The 27,800-nt window shown below is 37.7% G+C and overlaps 1 protein-coding gene across 2 annotated transcripts in view; it reads right to left on the bottom strand.

Moving 5' to 3' along the window:
- The window catches only part of NEK11 (NIMA related kinase 11), an 82,016-nt gene that overhangs the window by 7,272 nt on the left and 46,944 nt on the right, over window positions 1-27,800 (bottom strand). For both annotated transcript variants that reach the window (XM_072330623.1, XM_072330622.1), the window contains 3 exons: window positions 18,123-18,247; window positions 13,523-13,583; window positions 7,072-7,168 (listed from right to left, as the gene is read on the bottom strand). In XM_072330623.1, the coding sequence (XP_072186724.1) occupies window positions 7,072-7,168; window positions 13,523-13,583; window positions 18,123-18,247 (283 nt within the window). The remainder of the gene's footprint in view (window positions 1-7,071; window positions 7,169-13,522; window positions 13,584-18,122; window positions 18,248-27,800) is intronic.

The raw sequence follows: 27,800 nt of genomic DNA, 5'->3' as shown, positions 1-27,800 counted from the left end.
GCGCTTAAGTCTTCATTGAATATGAATGATTCAGTGAGTGGAATACTATCATAAATCAATCACTAAGGGATAAAACCTGTCTTCTGGGAGAGACAGGTAGAAATTACAGGCCAAATACTCATTACTCTAGAATAGCCTTTATGGTCTCTACTGGGAGACAGCAGGAGTTTCAGCAGAATATTTCCAGTCCTCCGGAGCTACGTGCCTAACCAATTTCCCATAAGGTAGAGAAAAAAGAAAAAGAAGAAAAAAGATTAAAAGAAAAAAAAAGCTTTGCTTTTTCAGTGAAATATGAAACAAAAAAAAAGAAAGAAAAAATGATGATGAACTAAGAAGTGCTCTTTGAGTCTATTATTAAAGCAGCTCTGCATTGCTAAGCTCTTTCCACTAGGGTCTGCTGGATGTCATTTGAGTATTCACTACCTTTATTACTTCCACGTGCCTCAATAAACCCCCTAAGGTCACTATACTGTATCTAGTAAACACCGTCAAGACTCTTTAAGTGTACCTATATTGAAAACAGACTATATAGTTAATGGCATGTGTGAACATTCTCATATTTGGAAATGATTGACAAAATTAAGGCACTAGAAAACTGAATAGCTCAGTCTATGTATGATGTATGCACAGCATGAGAAACTAGGGAAATTATGGGTTTTGTGCAAAACAAAAAGATATGTTGATGTAATTGTAATGTTTTGAGTGTTCGGGGCTACTTGACATTTTAAAATGGATGATTCTATATTAGTAATTATATGTTTTGTAACTAGAATCCAATTTTCAGACTGGATGTAAATTCTCTACTGCTAAAGCAATTATGACTCTAGTATCCACTTAAAAAAAATCCTTAACAATTCAGGACAACAGAATGGCTCACAGATCTAAGAAATGCAGCCCAGTAAAGAAGGTGAAAAAGTCTGAGGTTTGTTGTTTTTTTTTTAACATATCCAAGTAAATTCACAAAATCTTACAGTTCATTTTAAGTGTTGGACTTGAGGTTCAACAATGTGTAAAATGAACACCAGGATGAGCATCCCAAGAAACCACATCTAAGCTTAATTATGCTATTCTGTACAATGGCTAATAGACCCACTACCAAGTTTTCTCCCTGTATTTATTGCAAGTGCATCTGCCCATGGGATGAGGTTGGAACTCAATGATCTTTGAGGTCCTTTCTAACCTAAGTCATTCTATGATTCTATCAGAACTATAGTGACACATAGCAAATAACCCAGTATTGATTTAATTTAGGCTACATGGCTGAGGGCTTTGCACCAGAGTCAACACACGTCCTGTTCTACAGACTGGGTAAAAATCCAAGGACATTTGGATTAGTGACCTGGGACTTCAAAACAGAATCCCATTTTCCAAGACCATAGAGCTGGAGCAAGATATATATATATATATATATATCTACACACTAACTTCAAAGGAAAATAAAAAAGAGAAAAAAAAATGGGGAAAAATACACTGTTCTTGCCAAATACTTTTCAATAGCAGCTGGCAAATTCTGACCTTGCTCATAGCTGGCAGGGTGTACTTTGAGATCTATATAATCAGTACATCACCACCTAACAACTAAATTATGAATCACTTGCAACTTTTGCTGAGCTCAGATGTACTGTAGAACCAGCACAATTTCTGCCATAGTCCTCTCTCCCCTCCTACAGTACACATCAGGGTGAAAGCCTGTTGAAAAGAATAACGAGAAAAACTGAGCAGCCACTAAAACTGAAGGCAAATAGCTGCAATACTCTGGATGTGTGTCTTGACAATTTTAAAGATGCCATCATTTGCAACTCAATAGTACATAAATTCTGTCATGTTACAGCACAAAACACATTCAACCTGAAGATGTGAAACATGAACCTCACTAATTCCACTGCCATTGCTCCCCATGTGACTCTTGCACGTGCTGGGCAGGAAAGAAGGAACCACTTGTAATGAACCATTTCTTGAGAAAACTGGATCTACTCAAGCATTGTGATTTACTTCATGTGTGGGAGCTAGGTAAGGTCTAAATGAATACAGTGGATTTTCCAAGCGCTATGCTTTCACATCTCTCCTTACACAGAATCACAGAATGAAGGGGTTGGAAGGGACCTTCAGAGATCGTTGAGTCCAACCCCCAACAACCACTCTAATCATGAAGATGTACTTTGATGAATCTAGATACCAAGGATCACACCGTTCTAGATGTAAGGACAAAATTCTATGTGCACAGAGTCTGAATGAGAGGGACAGTACCCCAGAAGTACTAGAGCAAGTAATCCTGGACACTGGAACACCAACATGCCCTGACCACTAAGAGATGGAGAACGGCCTTTGAAATGAAGTGCAATAATACTGTGACAAGTAGGATGGCTATGCAGCTAATATTTTGGCTTAGCCCATGGAAAGTAAAAATCTACATTTACACTGTACGCTGCTGTGAGATCACAACACTGAAATTACTACAGGAAAACAAAGTGTTAAACAGAATAACTGAAGTATGTATAAGAGGAAATCTTATGCTCAAAAACATTACAGCATCAGTATCCTCAAGAATAATGATGTTCTCTGCCTGTCTGCAAAAATCAGTCACAGCTCAGACAGCAGCAATACCAAATAGGCCTCCTGTCTGCAAGAAAATACTTTAGTCCTCAAGTACATTTACATCATAATACTTTCAACTTGACATTTAAAGCAACTGAAGTCCTCTAGGGTTTATTTATTTTATATTTTTTTTAAGTTTAAAACTCCAGTTAGATTTTCTATATTTCTTGCATTTGGCTTTACCTAAAGATGTCCTCAATGATGTCAATAACAAACTCATTTTCAGCAGGCTGAGAAAGTCAGCCCCAAGGAAGGCCCCTCCAACATCTAATAAATCACTAAGTCAAATAGCCAGTCTCTTCACAAAAAGAGTTAAAAAATGCTCAGAAATAAATGTACACAGAGTCTTCTGCACTTCAGGCATTTTTAGGACTACTAATGTTGCAGAATATTCAGTGCCCATTCAATCACTTCAGTATGACCTCTCCTTATGAATTTTTAAGATGAATGATATATTTGATGCTGATGTCACAAGCAAAAGAAGTATATATACATACTGTTCATGAGTCTTAACCAATAGTGTTATGAGCAGTCACAGGAATAGAATAAAAATATCACTATATGCCTTTTCTCCGTGACTTCTGAAAGACAGCTTTACTTACACTCAGCAGGTGACGATGAAGTCTTTTGCCTGATCATGGTAGACTGCTGTGTGTAAGACTTCAGGGACTGACTAAGAGGCGCTTACTGCTGTGCTAAAGGATTTTAATTTACTTAAAATTTGGGGCATAAAAGCCTTTTCCTTTTACTGACATACATTGAATTCTCAATTGCATATTAAAGTTTGCTGCTATTAAAATGACTCATTGTATGTATTCATGGATACCTCCACAACAGAGCACAAAGTACTCTGTACTAATAGTTCTTTTTCCTAATTTTTTTTTTAGTTTTGTTTCTTTTTATATTTTAAGCACAGAGAGAACAAGATATAAATTCTATTCCATAGATATTAAATTATGGGGAAAATAAATAAATAAGAAAGAAACCAAAAAGACCAAAACAGCCTTACTCTGTAAAACACAAATTCTCATTTTACAAAGCCCCCAAAATGAATTTTCACTACAGTGTTGAGAAGGTTTCAAAGGGAAGCTTCCCCTCACTGAACAGCTTGGATGCAAACACTACATAATAAAGGGAGGTGCAATTGTGAATACAATCAGCACCAAAGCCCCAAATAAGGGCTTTTCTTTTCAATAAATTTCTGCACACTTGTCTTATTTCTCACTTTTAGATCATGAAGCCCTGTAGCAACTTCAGATCTCAAGCATACATCGTAAGACTTACCATACGCTTGTCAAGAGCCATCTGAGATAGTCAGCTACGTGGAAAGAAGGGCTTCATAAGAAGATGCACCAAGATGAAAAGGAATATCACAGAATCACAGAATGTCAGTGATTGGAAGACACTTTGAAAGATCTTCTAGTCCAATCACCTGCTGGAGCAGGAACAACTGGATTAGGTCACACAGGAATGCTTCCAGGCAGGTTTTGAATGTCTCCAAAGAAGGAGAACCCACAACCTCTCTGAGAAGTTTGTTCCAGTGTTCTGTTACCCTCACCATGAAGAAGTTTTTTACTTGTATTTATGTGGAACTCCCTATGTTCCAGCTTGCACCCTGTAACATAGGGTTGCCCCTTGTCCTATCATTGGATGTCACTGAGAAGAGCCTTGCTCCATCCTCCTGACATGCACCCTTTATATACTTATAAACATGAATGAGGTCACTCCTCAGCCTCCTTGAAGCTAAAGAGACCCAGCTCCCTCATCCTTTCCTCATAAGGGAGATGCTCCACTTCCTACATAAAATCTTTTTTTTTTTCAGTTATGTATCTAAACATGACGGGCCAGTCTCTTTTAAAGTAGATTTTGACTTCTATACCTTCTTAAGGGTGCTGCTGAAGAAAGCAATCGATTCCACCCACCAAGCTTTTCAGAAGCAGAAAACGAGCATTTGCTACAATGACTATTCTAAAGGTTTTCCCTAGGGACAAAGTCAAACTTCCAGGTAATGAGAACTGACAAAGCTTTGGATATCTTGTAAAGGAGGCTTTCACAAGCTTTTATGGACATCCGTGTGGGGAAAAGGAAAAAAAAGTTACAGCTGGTATAACAATTTGATCCGATGGAAAAAGGTGCTTTAGCTTCAGGGGCTTTCTGAAGAACAGCGTGGCTCTCTTCTGAGATGCGTAACTGCGAAATCTCTTTTGGGTAACATCAGTGAAACTGCCATTCATTTCTCCTAATTTCTCTCTCTGGTGAAGACAATTTATCTCTAGAGAACATGCGAGAGTGTAGCTTCTCAGACTGCAGCAGGAAGTACCATCAGAGATAGCAACCACCATGAGAATGAGATGGTGGCCAGGTCAGAAAATACTCCTCCTGTTTCCTACATCTAACAAGGCTCCTAAGACTAAAAACTGTATGAGTCGCAGAACTCTGTATACTTGGCTTACTTCCTACTGTTAGAATGCAAAGCTGGGAAGAAACATGATGAGAAAAAGCTCAGATAACCTTTGCAGGAGCTAGTTCAAGAAACTGAGATTTCTTATAAACACCACAGAAGATCCTAATATTAAACTTGTTAGCATTGAAGTAGAAATCTTGCAGACAGAATGAATTCCACTTGAAAGATAAATCTATGCTGCTATAAACTCTATAATGAATCCTGATATCAAGTATAATAAACTAGAAACTGTTGTCATTGGAGTGGGTGATTTTATCATGGCTTTTACTGAGAGGATAACAACTCAAAATGCTGAAACAGGAAGTGCAATGGGATTGGTAAGATGATGTTGGACAAAATATTCACGGACTATAGACAAGGAAGCTGGTGACTAAATCATAAACAGTCTCAAGCTGTCTATAGGTGAAGGTTTTGTTTTGTTTTCTTTTGTTTAAGTTAAAATAAGCAACAAAGGACACCTACCTACAGTACTCAAGAACATCAATGTCCTCCTCCTTCAACACTCCTATAAAGGCTTTTAGCACAACTTCCTGATACCCTCTCACATGAATATATACATAAGGCCCTGCACAAGATTACAGCAGAAGCTTCTGAAATTGGCACTTTGAAAGTACAACGCATCACGTGAAGTTTGCTGAGGGATGAACACAGCAGATGAGGCTTCACACATCATTTTGAGCAAAATGAAAACTCTCACTGTGCTCAATGGGAAAGCTGCGTGTGTGTGAGAATTTGCAGGGATCTCCTTTTGTATGTGTGCGCTGGGTACTGCACTCACTTGCTCCTTAACATCCTGATATCCAAGCAATGAACATGCCTTTATATATTTAGATATCTAGATATTCAGATATTGTATGGTCATACTATATTCAAAAGAAAGCACAGTTACATGAGTAGATATTTAGACGGACTTCTTTAAACTATCTATTACAGTTCTCAAGAAGGAATCTATACTCTTATTTTCCAAACAACCACAACAAGCAAAACCAAAGCAACTCACTCTTCCAGTTTTTCTCTTAATGACTCTTACTTTAAAATGTCTTACAGTATAGCTCACAGATACAGTCTGCTGGTTATTCTCAAGATGCCAAGAGATTCTCATTCAGGAATCAGATGACAAGGCAAGTGTTCCAAAACAATGAGGTCTAATGTAATGAATGTAAATACTGAAATTAATCAGGCTTTTCATTAGCATCTGACTGTTTTATTAACTACACTGTGATGTGTCATTTCCAAAGGAACATACAACAGCACTTTCAATTTTTTCAGCATTTAGCCACCATTACGTGCCAATCCTATCAGAACCAACAAACTGTGAAAACACAGAGACAGCACTGAAAAGCGGACTTTTCGAGAAGTGATTTCATTGTACCTCAGCCCAAGAGACAGTGACCATGAAGCTCAAACAGTTAAGGTTTATCCTGTAACTGTAAGAACACAAGGTGAAGGCTGGAAGACCAACGAGTAATTTGACTAAAGAACCCCACCTTGCAACTAGTCAGCGCAACATGGTGCATTTTAGGTTTGATTTTTTTAAGTACTTTCTATGGAAAGGAATCAGACTGGCTGACTGTGAAACCTGTTGATTAGTTTCATAATAAGGACTAAACTGTCAAGTGAAACCCAAGGAACAGCTGTTTATTGGAATATCATAAAACAGAGAAGCTTGGTTTTAATCATCATATCACTACAGGAAAGAAATTTTAGCCTTTTTTTTCCATGCTAGAATGAAGTGTGGGTGAGGGAGCAAACACGCAGCTCAGTGACCCAGACAGTAGTGAAAACAAACAAGATCTTGGAAAAGATGACAGTGATTGTGCAGATTACAATAAAACAATCAGAACTGACTGTAAAACTTCAACCTTTGTGCAGGCAAGTTGTTATCCAGTCTGCAAAACATATCTTAGCATGTTACAGATTTTTTGGGAGGCAACACAATTTTATTTGCCTTCTGCCATTTTTAAATGCATCTTCTTTGCCAAGATACTGGCACACACAGATATGTTACTTACTCCCTCATGCAATTCAGCTTGGTCTCAGCCATAGTGCTGTTGAGAGCTCTGAATCCCTGGGGCACCACTGGAGCCATGCTGGTGACAGTTGCCGAACCTACAAATCAATGCACAGACATACAACCTCATTCACCTTCATCCCCTGAGCATTATTTCAGAGTCAAGGGCAGTCAGGAGGAAGAAGACTACTCCTGTTCCTCACAAGGTAGTGCCATATTAGGTAAAGATGAATTAGATTATTAAATACACATTAAGGGCAACTCCTTTTTCAGTGACATGTAGATTTATAACTCAAACCAACCAGAATTGTAACATGAATTTTCCTGCTGTGAAGGAAGTATTCTGTTACAGTAGACAGGACAGTTACTGAAGGAAATGCTGGGGCAGACAAATATTCAACAAAATGAAATTTATTTGGACAATATTTATTTTCTTATACTGTTCTTGCCCTTAGTTGTAAGAAAGAGCAGGAACTCTCTTCCTAACAGGCAAGTCTCTCCTTTGGCTCAATCATACTGTAAACTGATAGTGTTTTACTAATCAGACAGTAAACTGACTTATGGCATCGCTTTCCTCTTCAGATGAAAGTACTTCATGTAAGTATGTCTGTGACTATACATACGTATATATACATATGCAAATACACACACACACACACTTCCTGTTCACATAGTTCACGTGCTGTTAAAATATTTAATGACCTGACACCAGAGCTGCCGAATCACAGAAGACTGACAGAATTGTCAGCTCAAATATCCTGCAATTTTATGTTGCCACTGCATCACACAAGCCCCTGCCTAACCTCTTACAAGCCCTCAGGTTCAAGTTAGTGATTGATTTATTTATTGCCTCTACTGCTCCCATTGGAAGACAATTCCATAGCCATACTGTGACCTGCTGGCTAAAATCCCCCTTGATTTCCAGACAAAATTTCTTTATTGGCCAAATTTGTTCTCATTATTCTCTTGCGTTAGTCTCTCTTTTTGGCTTTCTCAGTTCTTCCCTTTGCATTTGAATATTCCTCCCATTTATTTGTAATTATGGGAGAAAAATATAAATATATATTCTGCTTTCACCTTCTTAATCCAAGTAAAGCAGCTATTTTAGTTCTTTCATGCAAAAGTATTTCTCATTAGGGTTCCAATTCCCCAAAGAGGAGAATGTATATCATGGTGGAACTTCTCTGTAAATCCATGGGCTGTGCCACACAGCACCTAAGTTCTGAGCAGCCAAAACAGGGCTCTGCATGGGACACAAATAAGCTAAAAGTCACACAAAGAAGTTAATGCAATGCCTTGGTTACGTAAACACAATCTTCTCTCCGAGCAGGTGTTTTTGGCTTGAACTTAGCTGGGTTTTAGCTTGGATTGCATTAGCATCGATCATGTACAGCCAGAAGGAGCTTAGAGCTACCCTTCTGCTCTGAGGAGTACAGACACCCCCAGACAGTACAGAATGCATCTCCTGAATGCATAATCGTGACTTCCGCAGGAGTTAGGATCACTGCTCTTTGAGCTGACAGGGAATCAGGGTCCAGATGTGGAGGCTTGGGCTTTGATATCGTTGTCAGACTTCAAAGACAAATACATTTTTTTCTGCCCTGAGCACGAGTGGTCTAAAGAAAATGCAAGCCTTGCATTCTTTTTAGGACTGAATACATTTAGCCACAGGCCCCAGCAAAATTCTAATATTTCTATTATTACAGGATATATCACTGTAGTTAAGAGCGCAGCAAACTCTTCCTACTTAGTGGGTTCAGTCTATTTATTGCTATAATACTTTATCTCCCTTTCTTACATTTCATTATTAAAGGCATCCTTCTTGTTTGTTTGTTTGTTTTCTAGGATTCCAGTCTAAATAATTCCTACTTTGCCTACCCTCAACATCGGCAGTTGGCCAAGAAATGCTTCCTCTTTAAATACAAACTAGTATCTATCTTCCTCTTCGTTAAATATGATCTTCTGGGTACTGTGAAGCAGCTGCAAGGACTAGAGATTGTAGGATGCTGTAAAGTTACGACTACTCATTAAAAAAACAAACAAACAAACAAAAACCACACATAAATAAATAAAAAAGAAAAGAAAAAGAGTTCTAAGTGAAATCCACTAACAGCTTTTCACATTGCTACTATGAGAAGCCTCAAAACTTTTCCTAGAGTGATTCATAACCCACACCAACTTCTAAATCACAGGGATTTTCTTATGAAGCAGTTACTTGATCAGGAATATATTTGGTAACCAGCTTCCCAGATTGCTACAGTCTGCCTACACATACGTCAACAAAACAAATAACTATGCTTCTTCAAAAGGTGGCTAAGTAACTATGTGCACTGCTAAGCAATTTACCATTCTTGATTAGGTAAACTAAATCAAATGAAAAAAACAAAAACAGTGATTTCTCAAAGCCAAGTACTTTCACTTCCTCTATATATTTAAAAGATGAATAGGCTTCCAGTCTCTAGCAGAGAACAGAGGCAAAACTGTCCTCTTGGGTCATGGAGTACCAGTTTTCTGGTTCTCACTGCAGCCTTCTCACTCTATCAAAGGGAAAAAAGATGAAAGAAATACTCTGCTCACATTTACTCATAGATAGTTACAGTAAAAAAAGATGATTAGCTGATGAGACATCTGTACACTAAGTATTAAAGGAATTCATACTTACATTTCTGCTAAAACCCAAAGAATTGTTGACAGACATCTACTGCATCTCTTGATAATTCATTATGTGTTAAGAAACTACTATCTCCACTGAATCATAGACTACTGGTTTGGATTTGCTTTTTCAGCTTTCATTTCTACATATGAGATCCTCCAATGCCTTTTCCTCTAACACTGAAAAGCTCCTCAGAATCAGATGTGTTTTTCTGAGTTTATAACGTATTTAAAAACACAAACTGACCAAACTGCCTCTAACCTTCCCTTTACTTAAGATAAGAAGACTTAGTAAACCTTAAAGGTCGTTTTTCAAACTTTCTTTCATTCTGTAGATCTTTTCTTGGATGCACTCCATTTTTCATGCCTTACTAGCACGGATTATGTTATCTCAAATCGACTCTACACAGAACTGCATAGCCAATCCCAAGTGAAGTTTGCATAGTACCAAAGCACAGACATTCACAGTGATTTACTGGAAAACTGTGGGGAGAAAACTCAGTTAATTCAAAAAGTCCCAGGATTTTACCCTTTACCTCTGAGTTTTTGTGAGAAAGAAACTCCATATATGGAAAAACAATGGAATTTTACTGCATCATTTTCATCATGGCCCTTGCTGACATTAAAAAAAAAAAAAAGCTCTAACTTTATTCTACTCAGATGTTCTCGAAGATATGCTCGAAACTGTACATATTATTGTTTCTTTTACAACTCCTTTAACAATGAAAAATGCTATGAGAAATTCTGACCAGTCAAAGTTCTGCAGCCATGCTATTACTGCCACGAAATTCCTCCTGTTTTCAGGAGCAGTCATTACAATAATGTTGCAGGTCTGCAGCCCAGCAACATGGTATTGCTGGTGCTAGTGCCAGCCAACAGGCTTGGGTCTGGGTTTGCAAGAATTCAGCACTGAGGTCTGTCAGGTTTTGCCCGGCTGGAGCTTAATTTTAATAGCTTAAGTTGAAAGTGCAGCTCTTCAAAGGACCCTGGGGCTATTGCTTTTATTTCCACTTATCTTTGTTTTCTTAAAATCACAGAACCATACAATGGTTTCAGTTGGAAGGGGTCTTTAAGATCATCTTGTTCCAACCCCCCTGCTACAGGCAGGGATACCTCCCACTAGAACAGGTTGCTCAAGGCCCCATCCAGCCTGGCCTTGAACACCTCCAGGGAGGGGGCATCGACAACCTAGCTGGGCAAAACAGACTTCTCTTTTCTACAACCAGACTCTTTAGATGGATAGTAGAAACTATCAGTTACTTATGTAGAATAGCAATTTTTATCAAACAGGATTAAAGAAGTAACGTAGAGAAATCTGCCCGATACATCAACAGAAACTTTGAGAAGCAGAGACATAGGATGAGGCTATAGGCAAGGAACTGTTAAGAGCTGAGTCATAAACTGGCACTGGGGGCCCCACATCTACAAACAACTTTCTAGTTGTTAAAGAAATGCAGACCTGGAAGTGGGCGAAACTAGCTTTAGCATTTAGGGATAACAAAGGGAACATCTAAACTATGTAAAATGCACATAATGTTTTTAATATGACATGAATTTGTCGGCCAGTGAAGGAAAACCAATGGTGGCAAACAGTAGAAAACTCCCCCAGTTGGATCCTAGAGTGAGGAAGAAGCGTTTCTGGTGAAGGATTGCAAGTGCTGAGGGCTCACCACAGCCCCTGATGTGCTACGCTGAAGTTACCAGCATTAGTACCAGTGGGAAGGTAAACACAACACCAGGCAAAGCAGGAGATCCAAGATGCGTGGATAAAAAAAAAAAAAATGAACTACATTACTGCAGAGAACCCTTTTTTTTTCTTTTTTCTCTTTTTTTTCTTTTTTTTTTTTTTAATAAAAAAAAAAACGGCTGTAATCATTTCTTCATTTTCTTTCTCTGTAATTTCTGTAATTATTAGACCTGGAGTAACACTAATTATTTGATGAGACTTAAGAAAATGGTCTCCATGCATTCTGAAGAGTTCCCTGTAACAACACAACTGAAATAGCTTTTCATATCATAAATTGAATTTTTATTTTTTTTTAATGAAAAATGATTAAAGTGCTGTGAGAATGTTGAAAAAAAACACCAACCCCAAAACCAGCAAACCAACCAAACAATATGATACAAGCATTTCTGGTTAATAAGCGCAATATGCTTCTAGGTTTTTACATACTGACATAAAATACAATAATCCTGGCTCATAGGGTTCTGACTAAGATGCACCTTAACAAGATGGGATATAGATTATTTTAAAGATGGTTTGTACTCTGCCTAGCTTTGTAGCTTGGCATGGAAAGAACTTAAAACAGTAAATATTTGAAGCTCTTCAGCAATACTGAGCATACAAAGATAAAAGTGACCCTTGTAGATTTCTGTCATATTATCGTCAACAGGTATTTGTTTGGAACAAATGATGCAAACCTAATTACTAGCACAGCTTTGAGAAAAGCTTTAAGTTTCATCGCAGAGTGGCCAGATGTTTTTTAATTATTAAATCATAATTTAATTCTTCAATATCATCATTTTAAAAGGCATCTTCTTTTTCACATTCTTTATATTGAAAGAGAAAGAGGAAGCCAAGAAACTCTTTAAAACTAAGATTTATTTTCCAAAGAATTCCATTGTTTGGCTTTGGGTAATACTCTGGATTATTCCTAGAAGCCACTAGGGCAATCCCTATCCTACATTAAGAAAATGAATTGTTGAAGTATAGAGGAACATGTTCCCATTTCCACTCTTTAAACCTGCAGTCAGCAGGGCTGCAATTTTATAAATAAGTGTAAAATCTGAAAACCATGAGATTGATTAGTGTGAAGGCAAAACACGTGATAACAAGCTTTCATTCAGTCATAAAGATCACCCTGAGATGGAACCCCAAAGGTGATCATAGAGTGACTGAGTGTGACGCCCATACCTTTGACTACTCCCTTTTATCCTCTTTCTTCTTCAGTTTTCTCTGCCATCATTCCATGCTCATGAGTTGGGGTGAAACAGAGCTCAACAATGCAGGAATCACTGTGAGGAGGATATCCCAAGCTTCCCCTATAGTCTCATCAAAGTCAGAAGTTTATCATGACCACTGAGTGCAAACGAGGCACCAAACCAAGAAGAAACAAGGCTGCTTTCATGCTAACCACCCACAGACTGCTACTGGCACAACTTAACTTAGTAGTCTTCCAGTGGCTAGCCCAGCTCCAGAAGACAGCCATCTTTCATTTAGATCTTTTCAGCTTTTCAGTAGACTATGAAAAACTAGAGTTGGAAACTGTAGATTTACACAGAAAATTTGCAGGAGACTTTAGGATTAAATTGCAAACTTGAATTCTCAGTGATTTTCCCATTCCTGTACTGAAATAATATAAGGTAAAGTATACATTATCAAAACCTGGATCATCATTTATGTTGTTGATTAAAAAGAACAATAACAAACTACCAAAAATTCACTGTATCTTATTATTACCTGTTCTAGAAACTATATAACAACTTATATACCTTTAAATATTTTCCTTTGAAGAAAAAGTGGCAAAAGCATAATTTTTAAAAGCTTTTAACATTCCACAACTCTGATCATCATGTTTTATAATTCTGTTATTCTTAAAAGAAGCAACTAACTATGAATTTCTTTTGTCTTTGCATATTTATACATTTTTGCAGTAGATTAAGAACACAAATTTTCAGGGAGATCACTTTGTTTAGACTGATTGATTGATTGATTTTCAAAATGGAAATAATGGGAATGTGATGAATAAGAATGCTTAATAACAGCTGAAACTATATTTAAAGAAGAAATACTATCTTACCCAATGAGCTATTATTTAGGACGCTCTCCAAATGCTTGACCATGGCTTCAATATCACTGTCCTGAGGGTAAATGAAATAATGAACATTAGTGTGACCAAAATCCTAAATTAAAAAATAATGTACCAAAGGCATGATCCTACAAACATAAAGGATAAGCCTTTATGAGTGTCAATACTAGACTACAACAAGGTGAATACAAAGTTCACAACTTTTTAAATATATTCTTCTCCTAAAACAGTAGGTTTGGGAATGGTGTTCTATAAAAGCAATTATTTAAGTCAGATATCTAGCAGAACACAAGCATGTAGGACAGTTATGTTTGTAGCTTAAAGAATATGTTTATTGCTGAGGTTGGTGTGCAATATTTGAAAATATACCAGCATTTTATTATTGGTTGTCCTTGAAATATCTATAACAAGATTAGAAAAGGAAAGTATAGATTTCATAACCGTTCCAAAATTTCTTAGACTTACTATATTTACCACTACAAATTAATACCTATGTTTCATTTAATTGCACCTACTCATGTATTTTGTAACAATGAACAATTGAGACTTTAATTAGGAAAAGATTTTAGCCCTTTTCTATTTTAAGTTTTCTGCTACAAGACAGATAATTAACAGTTTTGCCATGATAACTTTCACATGAAATGTTAATCATGTTCTTTGATGAAATCTGAGATCTGGCCATTAATAAAATATCAAGCTCTAGAAAGCACATCACATTACATTTGAATGGAAGAGAAAAACCTGAGTTTTAAAAAGCTGTTATCACACCTCACGTGACAACAGGGTGACAACATAGCATCCCTTGACTATTTAAAACTGAACGTCAAAAGACTGACCTCACTGAAAAATCCACCAAAAATGGTTTTAAAAAGGCTACAGAATAGGACAGGGAATTTGACGGATGGACAGAAGAGAAGCACTCTTTCACATAAGAGCCAACATGGATGAATGTTTGAACGTTTCAAACTCTGAATGAATGAAATCATTTTTCATAACAACAGGTGATACTAAGGATGCCAAGTCAGGCACAAGGAACCTAGCAGAACAGCTCTGAGGTAACAATGCACAGACTACCCACTGTGCTGATCCATTGGATCTATAATTCACTGGAGGTGTGATGAAAATGTATACTATATCACTGGAGCTATAATTTATGCCAGTTGATTATCTGACTTGATGTTCTCAGGAGCAACCTGGAAACTGAAAATAGTGAGCTAATGTACGGCATTACTAGACTTTTTAAGAATGAAGAGGGCTAATTTGCTATTAATATTATCACTAAAAGAAAGCACAAAGGTCAAAGTGATAGACTTCTCAGCTAAATCAAAGCAAATGCGAAACTTTCATGGTTCGCTGACTTCTCAAGATGAAACCCCTTCTATGTTTCCTATTTTCCAATTTATTTTTGGAAATAGTTTCTTGTTCTCATTATTTCTCATACAATTAGAAACCAACATTCCTTAAAACAAACAAACAAAAAATAAGAATAAAGAATGGAAAAGAGCCATTGGCTCAAGAAGTTAGAAATCTGGAAACATAACTGACAAATTGTTGCTTGAAATCTGGCAATCTGCATATAAGCTGCAAAAGAGAAGGAAAAAGGACACAGAACTCCAGTGTTACAACCAACACAACCAAGATGAGATGTTCACGTGTGTAGGGCTTATAACTGGTAAAAATTCCACATCTTCAAGTGGGCAATGCAGCTGAGATCACACAAGCTGTATTTAAAGTTAGCAACAAATACAAAGTAGATGCCTCAGCTCCCATCCTAAAACTTTCAATTATACCAATTGAGTGCCTGACCGCACCTTCTTATGTGAAAAGGTATCATTTCGTAAGGCCACTACTCCATCTATCATGATGTCTGTGGGATTCTAACATAGCAGGAATGAAGAGCTTCAATCCCTTTCAACATTATGCATCCCAACGTGTTATTCAATTAGATGACTTGTCTGACCCCCTACTGCTGCATGAACTACTGCACAAATATCAGAGGGTGAGGATTTTTTTTTAATTTTTGGTTAAAGTAATGGGGTCACCACTAAGCACTACCAGGCATAGCATTTCTGCACTCCATCTGCACAAAATTAATGAGTAAAGCAATCTTGACATTGGATAATTGAGAGGTTTGCAATGATTAAGAAGGTAAATACCTTCCAGGTCCTTGTCCTGTACTATAGTGGATTGATTTTCAAAAGCTTAATTTGTAAAGGTATTTTTGAAGAAAGAGTTAAAGAGTATGAATCCTATCATAGAAATAGGAGTGGGAGTTTTGGTATTAAGTAGATGACTGATGAAGCAATGCCCTGCTACACTCTAGCAAGATCAAATTTATTCTGGTAGGATTTGAAGCTTATTATTAAAGTTGAGCATGATACCACCTACCTTTGAGTGGGATTCAGCTCACGTAACTGTTGACATCCAGAATGAAGATGCCCCATGCATGCTAATAACTGCAGATCTTTTTACAATCACCAGAGAGAAAGAGGTACCTCTCATCATATTCCATCTGACCCACACATTAGATGTTCTTGCCAAGATAAAATTATTCCTTAAAAATGTGTATTTCTCCTAACTGTATAGAGTTTATATTCAGTTAGGTCAGACATGGGAGTACAGCTAAGTCCAACCTGCTTTGTTTTCATGCTTCCTGCAGAATTTTTTTACTCAAGAAATGGAAAAATCAAAATTCTTTTCAATCCCTAAGAAAAAGAAAAGGTGATTGTTTCAATACCCCCAGAGACAGCTCTGTCATATCTAAGGTGCTGGTCAATAGGAAAGAAAATAAAGTCAGACTATTTGCTTCTTTGATAAAAAAGAGTCATGAGGGACAAATGCTCTGAGAGGGTGTGCTTTCCAACTCAGTCTTGGGAAGCCAGTTTGCTGAGGACCAGTGCATGGAGTGCACACAGACTGCAGATAAAGCAAAGCCACACAGCCTGGAGGGGCTGGATCCTGACAAGAGGCGTCAGTGGGAACGCTCTTCCAACCTAGCGCCAGTCCTTGTCACCACTAAAATCTCAGTCACTACAAAATGACTGAATGACATTGCTCAAATCTTGCTGCCAACACCCGATTTATTCTGCATTATTGAGAAATCTATTTTTATCTTCTGCCCTTTGTTAATTCTAAGCAGCAGTCTGCCTGTTCAAAAACAGTATTGATTGACACTTAATGATATTGCCAGTGAAAGTTGAATGAAAATTTTAAAAGGCTTTCTAAAATAGAAAAATGGGAAGAAAAAAACCCCAACACTTAAAGTCTGATAAAAGTGAGCAATAATTTAAGATTCCATTGTGGTAGATTTTTCAAGCAACAGTTCTTGTATTTTTGAGTGCTGTGAGTAAACACAGACACAGCAAAGTGCAACAAAGCATTGCCTCAGATATTCCACTGATTTCCAACATACTATTTCTTAAGACCACTATTGTATTCGCTGTTAGAAATTGCTGTGTGTTTAGTTTGAAAGGTAAGAGGACGTGTCTAGATTGAATGAGGTGTTTATGAGTAAACTTCAAGTTTAACTGTCTGAGAGAATTTCAGGATTAAACGCCAATGTGGCAGAAGTAGCATTCTGATTTCTCACAAAGGTATTTCTGCCTTAAAAGCTACATCTTAAAATACCTATTAATTCAAAAATTTCAAGGAATATTAAAAGTTATTTATAATATAATGAAGAGTTTTAGCAAACTTGGTTGGTTCTCTAGACTATAAACTGCGTCATATTCTACTCTGCAGATTTTGCACATTAATCTCACACGTTTGTCATCCTAAGCAAAACCAGACAGTACAGTTCAGAAGCACTGCAGCAAAATGTTTTAAGTTGATGGCCCAGCATAGAGAATAATTGTTCCTGAATGCCTTAGGAAGATCCATTTTCAGAACTGACTTGGCCATTTAAGTTCATTGATTTCACTGAGACTTGATCACTGAAGACAGGATTCATTGCAGCTCTTTCTGATCAGATCTAAATTAGGTGCCTTTTCCAATAATCTTCAACCTTCACACTGAGAGTTTCTTGTGGCCACCTTACCTGGCAAAGCTACATTAAGTCCTTCAATAGTAAGTTTTATTTTTATTTACAATTTCTAAGATTCTTGGGAAATTTTACAGATGTGCTGATCAAGACTTGCTGTTGTTAATGATCACTGTTATCACACTACACTAGAAAATATGATTAATACAGACAAGAAGATGGAATTCAGACCCTGTGCTTGAAGTATTCTTTCAGATTTAACTTAACTTAGGTATAACTAACATTACATGAGAGAACCCCACTCTGTGTGTATGGCTACAAGGAAATTTACTGAGAGCAATCCACCTTAAGGCATTCATGGGAGTATGGCCCATAATAATAATAATCATAATAAGAAAATAATCATCATAATAAGAAAGAATCTTTCTCATCAATGCACATGTCTAATTCATTTAAAACATACTCCTACAACTAATTCACGATGCCGATATAGACGCACATTCCTTAGAAAAGCAAATTTCAGTAATATCAGTAGGAGAAAATCTTGGAAGGGGTTTCATTTTCCCTAAGAGAACATCAAATGCGTACTGTTTCCCCGAAGGTCACACACACCTGGTGATCTGCCTTAAATACAGTCTGTGTCACTTCCACATCCTCCTCCGTTTCGCTGTCTTCTGAACAGGATTCAAACTCTTCATTATAATATTCTTCTGCAATTTGTGGGTCTTCAGGGATCTCTAGAGGAAATTAAGAGTTCATAGTATTATGTAGACAGACCATATTCATGATCTTAGAAAGATGCAATAGATTTTACATCGCTCATTACTAATTGAAAATTTTTGGATAGGTTATCGGATTAAAATGTTCATCTTTGATGGCATGATAAGTAGCGCTAAAGCTGCCTCTTTCAAAAGGTCACATCCTCATCACATGGAAATTAATGACCTCAGAAGATCTATACTGAGTTTGGGATGAAATCAATAAACCGTAGAATAACTCAGACTGGAAGATACCTCAGGGGATCATCTAGTTCAGCCTCACTCAGAACATCGTCAGCCTTCAACTGAATCCAGATTTTGTGAGATGAAATTATGCTCCAGTTTGGTTTTCTCTAAAATATATTACTTCCCTAGGCCTGCTCACCACACCGCGGCATCCTGGCTCGTATCAGGAACAGTGTGGTGAGCAGGACTAGGGAAGGAATCCTGCCCCTGCACTCGGCATTGGTGAGGCCCCACCTGGAGTACTGTGTCCAGTTCTGGGTGCCTTAACACAGAAAGGACACTGAGGTGCTGGAGCAGATCCAAAGAAGGGCAACAAGGCTTGTGAAAGGCTTGGAGAATATGCCCTACAAGGAGAGACTAGAGGAACTGGGGCTGTTCAGTCTGGAGAAAAGGAGGCTGAGGGGAGACCTTATTGTTCTCTTCAAATACCTCAAAGGTAACTGCAGTGAGAGCGGGGCTGGTCTCTTACAGCTGACAGGTGACAGGACGAGAGGAAATGGACTCAACTTGCTGCAGGGGAGGTTTAGGTTGGATATTGGGAAAAAGCAATTTTCTGTACAGAAAGGGCTGTGAAGCACTGCAATAAGCTCCCCAGTGAGGTGGTTGAGTCACCAACCCTGGATGTGTTTAAAAACCATTTAAATGTGGTGCTCAGGGACATGACTGAGCAGAGGGTTGTTGGAGTTGGGGTAGTGTCATTAGGTTGTAGTTGGACTCAATGATTTTTGGGGTCTTTTCCAACCTGAGCAATTCTGCAATTCTATGATACATATCCTGTGATGTATATAATGGCTAGATTAAATTGGAAATAACATATATCAGACTCTATAAGCAGTGAGTTAGTAAAACGGAGTGAGGCCAGATTGCACCTTCTTCAGTGAGCTGTCCTTTCTCAGCAAAAGCCCTTAAGCACTTGCTCAGTTTTAAGCAGAGGCCAGACTGTGGTGACTATCAAAATAAAGAGCAGGATCCCTGTTTTTCTGAACAGAAAGCTTCAATGCAAAGGGTTGTCCATTGGGAGCACAGGTCAATGTCAGAGATGAGACCAGTGCAGAAGGAAGACCAGGTTGGTGGCTGTCCCATCAATAGCCTTCAGCATTTGTGCAGGGAAGTTATTCAGGAGAGCTAACACTTCTGCTTTATTCCAGGCAGTGCTTATTGACTTATTATCAAGACAATTCTTGTGCAAGCCCACGTACAGCATTTTTATGCTATCAGTTTTCAAAATAAAATGTTGGCTAGACTTCTCAGGCTGCTATTACTTTAAAAAATGTTAGCTGAAGATAAAAACAATTCCATATCAAGCTATTGTAAATCACTACAGCCTTAATGTCAGCTAATGCTGATTTCTCCCATTCTCCCAATTAAGTCTACCTCTTTAAATCACAGAGTTGTAAATCCATAGAATGACTTGGTTTGGAAGGGACCCCAAGGATCATCAAGTTCCAATCCCCCTGCCACAGGCAGGGCCACCAACAAATATACACCATAAATCTTTAATATTACTGCCTTGAAAGAAATTCAAACAGTACTTTGTATAAAATTGAAAATGCATAGTAGATGTTTAAAACATTGTTTCACATGAATAAAAATACCCACAAGATTTAAATAAGTGAATACAATTAAAAGATGCCATTGGATTTTGGGTAGAAGGAAGCGTTCTAATTTTTAAGGCATAAGAAACTCAAGTGAAAAAAAATGGGTAAATGTATTTATATGCTGCACTAGGAGGTTGAAGTTCTCCTGCTGAGATTTAATCTCTACTATTATCTACTGTCTCCAGAGCACTTTCAGAAATACTTCTTACTTTGAAGATTTACCTCCAAAATCAAAGCGTGTCAACATTTGCACTCAGGTTTCTCTTTTTTAAGACACCATCTGTGCAAACTACACTGCCTTGATTTGTAATTAAAACAAACAAACAAACAAACAATAACTTGTGCTTCCAGAAGAACCTCCAACCCCCAAAAAGCTTGTTCCATAAAAGAAAGCATTTATCATTGCACCCAATTATTCGAGTTCTCCAAAACGCCATTTGACAGAAACGTCTAACACTTCATCTTAAAAAAAAAATAAATAAAATAGCTAAAACTCAGACTCTCAAACATCATTCATTTTTAGCATAGGAAGAACATTGCTGAACACAAGTATGTGGTCACTTCCAGACACAGTGAACATTTGCCTTTCTTTCCATCAGGGAGGCTGTCATTCCTGTTATTACTCTAATTTTATTAGGTTCATCTGCATGCTATTTGTATGTCTATAAGCATTTACAATAGCTATGAATCAGCCTATTATATTGCAAACACTGCACTACATTAGTGTTTTCTGATCCTCCCATGTTCTGCATTTGCTTACTGCTGTTCCAAAAAATACAATCCTCCCCTTACCAATTGAACAAGGTACAAAAATCACCATTTACATGCTCAAGCTACAATAGAGCCCTACACATTATCAGTAGCTCACAACCCTGCCTCAACTAAGCCTCATACATCTAAACTACTCAATGAAGCTGGCACTAGCTGAATCCTACTTTCATACCAGCTTTTGCATCCTTGCCACAATTTCTCACTTTACCATTTGTAACATTGTTTTGACAGCTATACAAAGATGGTCATTTAATCCGAGTTCAGTAACACAGTTTTAAATGCTAGTTCAGACATGAGAGATATTCCAGGATACAGATGTTTACTGGCTCCAATTCAGAACCTGTTTCAAGTGACATTTCTCCACAGAAGACAGCAAGTCCAGTGGATAGGAGCTTGGGAGTTAAACACAACAAGGCATTAGAACTACTTTTTGTAGTTTGAAGATCTTCAAACAACAAACTCATTTAGAATGCATGGTTCATTGTAAGTTTCTACTAAATATAACCAACTCCCCATTGCTCACTTGCTACAGATGCAGAGGCACAACTCTGATTTTCTGCTGAATTAATTTGGGTACAGAAGTGCTTACTTAGTTGAGATCTAGGATCCATCTAATCTCGAGAATACACAAGCTGGCTGTAGCACAGCAGACATAAGTCACCATGGTGAGCTATGTCCATGCTGTTTGCCTCAGAATTTGTTTGGATGTTACACCACAGCACTGAAGAGCTGTACAGAGTGAGACACCGAGTAAACAGATGGGACTGATTCACCTCTGCTAGAGCTGGAGCGAACAAGCCAGGAGAAGTCCAAGTCCATCTCTTCATAAACACTTGCTGTTCTCAATCTTTCGGTGCAGTGCAGATAACTCAAGTGAGCTGGGTTTTTGGCTCAGGAAAGATGCTGCAAGGCAAGGCTGGGCCCAACACAATGCCATTTTTACATCTGCAGGCCATCCTATAGGATGTTTTCTACCTGCATTCTCCTGTAAGCCTTGATATTTCGTCTTTCCCCATCTACCCCATGGAAAAGGTCTCATTACACTGTCTCCTGATTGTTCTCAGTGTAGTTCTACACCTCAGAAGTGTAGCCCAGAAGGAAAATTCTTGGCATATGTGTTCAAAAAACTAACTTCAATAAAGATGTTGTTCCTTGGGCTAAGCCTGTTTGAATTACATATGAACCCTTGCAGAGTCTGTAATGGACTTCAAGTCCAGGGCTTTGATTCTATTCTTTGCTCTGACACAAAACAGAAACTAAGTCTATTTGTGCCCGGAAAGCATTTGTGGGGAAAAAAAATAAAAAGATGCTAGTGAGGTGAACACCAACTCTGTCATATTGAAAGAGGGAACTAAACTGCTGCTTCAGAGGCTGGGATACCCTGCTTCTGTGTTTCAGCAGTTGGACTGGGAGAAAAACAGCACTGCATTGCATTTCCAACACTACCTGTAACCACATGATGCGCTTTCTCATGCAGCCCTCCTGATCTGCCCAGGAATAGAGGGATCAGAGCTGCCGAACCCTGCACACAACAAAGCCACCCTGTGCATCATGCACACAGCAGGCAGAGATCCTGCCTTCTTCAGTGAGCCTTGGAAAACACACATGTAACATCCGGTATAAAGTTCTCTCTCATACTGTGCCAGATGCTAAAACATGCAGACTACTGACCACAGCACTACTGCAATACAGCTATCCCTTGGCTGCCTGTTCTCCCTCCAATACAGCTCACTTAACAAGCTCCTGGTGTAGCACAACACAAGATATCTACTACTGCTTCCTCAAATTCATGATCCCAATCAGTCAACTGATTTCTGAAAATACATCTTATTTACTCCTCTGTGTTTCACCAAGGTCAGTCCCAGCATCTTTCTTTGTTTACGCTAAACACCTTGTTTAGTGTACGTATATATTGGTAGGCAGCTTCAGTACAGCATTACCAGACTCAATATTTGCAAAATTTATTAGATAATGGAAAAAGAGCTCAGAATATTCCATTATTATAACTTAAGATAACACAGATTGTTTGCTTGTTTATTTGTTTTCCATGCAGGACAATGTTAATAATGTCCATCAGACAGATCTGACATCCATTGGCCAGCTACAAAGGAGATTTGCAACCATACCCATGATAAGGCATTGGAACTGGATGATCTTTAAGATCTTTTTCAACACAAGCCATTCTGTGATTAAGATCTGAGCTTCACTGCTCAGAAAGTCTATGGAAGCTTTTATCCATCTTCTAAAGTAGGCTGAAAAAGAGTTGGAGTTGGAAAAGGCATTGTTTAGGAAATGAACTAAGGGATATAACAGACCTTTTGTGTTCCAAAATGATTTGTATCATTCTTTAGCCTAAATACAAAAGGACTGTGTGGTCATTGAAAGAACTATGTTTTGACAGAACCATGTACTGCATAGATGTAAAGAAAAACGATTTGTTCTATATGAAAGATAGAAATATAGCCAAAGTTAAACATGAATATTTTGCAATTCAGTTTTTAGCACTGTAAGAAAGAAAAAAGCTTTGGTTTACCTTTGGACTTCACTAAGTTATCATTTACCTACTGCAGAATGTTTCAGAAAAAGTGGAGATAAAGGGGGTCATTATTGCTTCATGTTAAAAATGCAGTTGTTTCTTGAAAGAATTTTTTCAAAGAAAAATTATTATTATTATTTTAACCTGAATGAGGTTTCCAGGAAAAACATCTTATTTCAAGAACACAGTTCCTTTTCCTCAAGCCTTCAACCCCCTGACATTTTATCAGTATATCCACAAGCTGAGCATGAGAGAAAGAGATGTTGCTAAAAGGAGTTGTTAACAAAAGCGAACAGCACGTAGTTGCACTTTTATCACACTTTTTTTTCCCCATGATTTTCTTAGTTTTGTTTTTTTCTTCCTTCTGATTTTCTAGTGGTCAAACAAAATGGGAGTTCTGGTAAGCAGTGGGAATTACACGATGCCACGTTGCCTTTCAAGCTTAGATTTCATCAAAACTAAAAGTTTTCAAAACAATCAGAAATCCTTTTAGTGCTGACAGGTGAATGAAGAGAAAGAATGATATGGCAATACAGTCAATAACAGGAAGCACTTAGTGAGTCCTGAAAGCCACTTCTTTTATGCACAAAGAGGCACTATTACTGTAAAAGTTGCCTATTACTTGCACAGTGTCCAGCAGGAAGAGAGCAAGAGCTGTACATTAGAGGAAAAATGACCAACTTACACCACCCATTTAAAACTACCTTACATACTGCTTTATTTTAAACTTTCTGATCGGTCAAAGTGTACTTTCAAAGAAAAAAATCATGTTTCCTCTTGAATCTGCCTGACACTTTCCCTATCATTGTGATGACAGTGCTGGGAAGGAAAGAGTCCATACATCAATACATAAAAGCCACTCCTTAAGAAAGCCACTACCTTATCCCTGAGATTCAGTTCAAGAATGCCATTTTCAAGAGATAAAATGGAGCTATTTTCATGAAAGCAGAAAACATGGAACCGTTCTGATCTAAACCTGATGTAAACAGAGTGCACATGAGATTCTGGACGCAGCAAAGATACATGTAAAGTATAATAAATTTGAGTTTAAGTGGTAATGTAAATTATGTCAGATATGCACAAAAGCAGTGACTGCAGCCAAGCAAATCTGCAAGTATTGAGACCCCCAACATCTAGATGTAATTAACCTGTGTAAATAAATGCATTTTCTAGATTGCAGGAACACCATCTGCAGATTAAATAGCAGAAGAACATGAACTAAGTACCTTCATTGCTGTCATCCTACCACAAGCACTGAATGCTAAGCTGGTAAAAACTCCAAATTCAATATTTACAGCTATTTTTCAGAGCAAATTCTCATTCCCTTTGAATCAGTTCCAGATTCTTACATTCCCTCGCAATTTGGACCAGCTCCCCAGAAATGCTACTTGGTTTGTTAGATGAGCCAGAAAGCCGTAGCTGGGGGACACACTGGGATATGCAGTGTTTTTCAGTACCATTCTGCTCATGCTTTGTTTGCTAGTAAATGCCTGGTGTGTTTTCATTTACAATGGTTTAACCTAGAATTTAAAGTGCAGTGTGAAGATACATTGCCTGTTAAGTAAGTAAAACTACTTAGAATAAAAACTAGTATCTTTCTAACAAATATTTACAATACTGAAATTGCACAAATATTCACCACAAATTCTTCTATACAATGCTTTGTACATATACAAGCTTGGTGCATTGGCCTCTAACTGTTCCCGAAATTCATACAGTGTTTTGTAAGTGCTTTTTAATGGAAGACTTGAGAATGAGCAAAGGGACCTACATCACAGGCTTTAACAAGGCTTGGCCAGAATGACTTTAACTTTAGTCATTAACCAAAATAAACTTTCAGGTACGATCTATTCATCAAAGCCAAACTAAATCAATTGGAAAAATTAGTTAGAAAAAAAAGTAGGAACTATAGAGTAACGTGATTTTATCCCCCATATATAACTTTGAACATCCACAGTTTTTAACAAAACAGCTTTTAAGGACTACACTGATATCATTCTGATATCTTCCCTCAGAGAATCTGTAGGAGCAAGACTTCTTGGAAAAGGAAGTAAATTTTTGTCAAGTCACTAACAGCTGCAAGTAGATAAGCAAACCAAACAGCTTTGACAAGGGCTTCCTGGGGGCTTTATGAGTAGAGTTCAGTTCCCAAAGGCCTTCAAAGATGCTAAAGCATTTTATTATAAACTTGAAGATAAAGGACAATGCTCTCCGACAGAAAAAGGACAATGCTATTCTAAACAGGGGCTTCTAAACTACCATAAATGGTAGGCATTCTAAAACTCCATAAAATTTCCAAGAATATCTATCTCCAAGAATACTCTGTGGCTGCCCTCATGGAAAATGGGTGAGCATGCTCACCTAATGCTCATGGAAATGGGAGAGCAATAACCAAAGCAAGAAATGAGCTCTGCAAGGGCTTCCAGGTAACAATCACTTAGACAGTAAGAGTAACACTTCAGTCAATTAAAAATAATAGTAATTAAAAAATAAGTAGTTTTCTTAATTGATTACTTTTTCTCTTTGTGGCTAAAACCTGTAAATCTTGTTAAATTTTGCTTGTGATAGAATAACCAAGCAGTGAAAACAAGAGACAGCTGAACATACTCCCAACGTTCCTAAGCCCTCAAACTGTGTGAGTGGCAGGAATTCTGGCACCCTATTTGCAAAGGACAAGTGAAGGACCTGGTAGATGCCAGAACTAAATAGCCACGTTTCTCTCAGCAAGCATCTCATACTAAGATTTCAGCAAGTAGCAAACTGGGAATACACCTTATGGTTTTGGAAATATTCCAGCTTGTAACACAGACCTGTACTCCTACAGCTACTACAACACTACTCCTGTGTGCTTACATACTTGCTAGCAGTTGCAGTCCTCACCTTCCTACAAAATTAACAGCAATGTAAACTGGTGCTCGAGAATATTCCTCAAGAATAAATACACGCTTTTCTATGACTCCAATAAACATGTGTGATATGTCTCAGCTTAGTTTCTCCAATTATTTTTATTCCTCCTTTCCAGTCCCTAATTTGCATAGATTAAATTGGACATGCAAAATGTAGCTTTCTGGCCCACCTACTTCAACCATGGTTCTGACAAGGTGTTATACAAGGACTCGTCATCTTTCTCGAGAGAGGTGATCCGTGTCAGAAACTCATTCAAACTTCAATGCTTAGCTCAAGAAAAGCTGTTTTTTCTTCAAATAAGAGCTGCTGAGGACTTACTGGTTTTGCACAAAGTAGGGTAACTACATGAAGAGGAGACCAGTGGTTTGGACCAATGCAGAAATCACTGCAACATTATCTTCTTAATTGAGACAAGTCTTTCTGGTTACAAAGGATAATATAATCCAGAAAGGTGGTTACTGCTACTTGCTGTAAAGAGTATCCTGTTCTCTTTCGACTTGCCAAGACTGAAAAGCAAAACAAGATGGCTTTCCTAAAAGCCTTTGAGCTGTGTGATTGCCTGAGTGATGATACTTCAGAATTATCAGTTACCTGATCAGTATGCTTACATACTGTTTAACAGGCACCAGAAAAAATGTGCATGTGCAGATATGCATAAGAATGCATAGAAAAATATAACAATATTTATTTACTATTTGAGAGTCAACTGAATTTTACTCACTTAAAATTCAAAGGACTATGCCTGTAACTTACAATTAGCAATGGAAATAGAGAAATAATGCATTCAATTACTGTAATGTACTTAGCTATTTTGGAATTGTAATGAAATCAGGGGTTTGCCAGATGTAATTTAGTGCAACATATTAATCCCAGGAACTGAACATGATGATAATCTCTGAAGTATAAAGAAATAAAAAGGAAGACAATACAAACCAGAAAACTCCTGTAATACGTCCCTTTAAGTTATGTCTTAAGCTTTCACATTCTTTCTCTGTACATATAATTTAAATACAGCAAGTAGTTAGCTTACGCTACTTTGCTCCTTTAACTTGACCCCTTCCCACATGCAAAGTCCAGTATAAGCAGAGGAGAAGATTATGTAAATAATCTTGTAGGGAGGGAATGAAATGGATCAGAATGCAGGTGAAGCCCCAACATACAATGTACTGGCAATCATAAAATGCAAGATACAATGTTCTTTTAAAGGTTCTTAGGTCCAGTCTTGTTATCCTGCATGGCCTTTTTCAGTATAGCCGTTTAAGCACAGTGAGGACAAGCCCTCAGAAATTGGTAAACATTTTCATATATAATTTATTATATACTTAAAAATATATATCTTTCTCAGTCTTGTTTACCATGTCTTTTATCTTTGAAGCTGATATGAATATAAAGTGGCACATTTTGCTGCAAATGCCAGTGTGCAGCTTCAAGTTTTTGTGACTGTTAGACTATAGCTTGATGAATTTAATATTCC

Source organism: Excalfactoria chinensis, chromosome 2 (assembly GCF_039878825.1).
Source record: "Excalfactoria chinensis isolate bCotChi1 chromosome 2, bCotChi1.hap2, whole genome shotgun sequence".
In the NCBI taxonomy this organism is placed as follows: Eukaryota; Metazoa; Chordata; class Aves; order Galliformes; family Phasianidae; genus Excalfactoria; species Excalfactoria chinensis.
The sequence above is the reverse complement of the archived record's forward strand: the minus strand, read 5'-3'. Positions and strand labels throughout refer to the sequence as shown.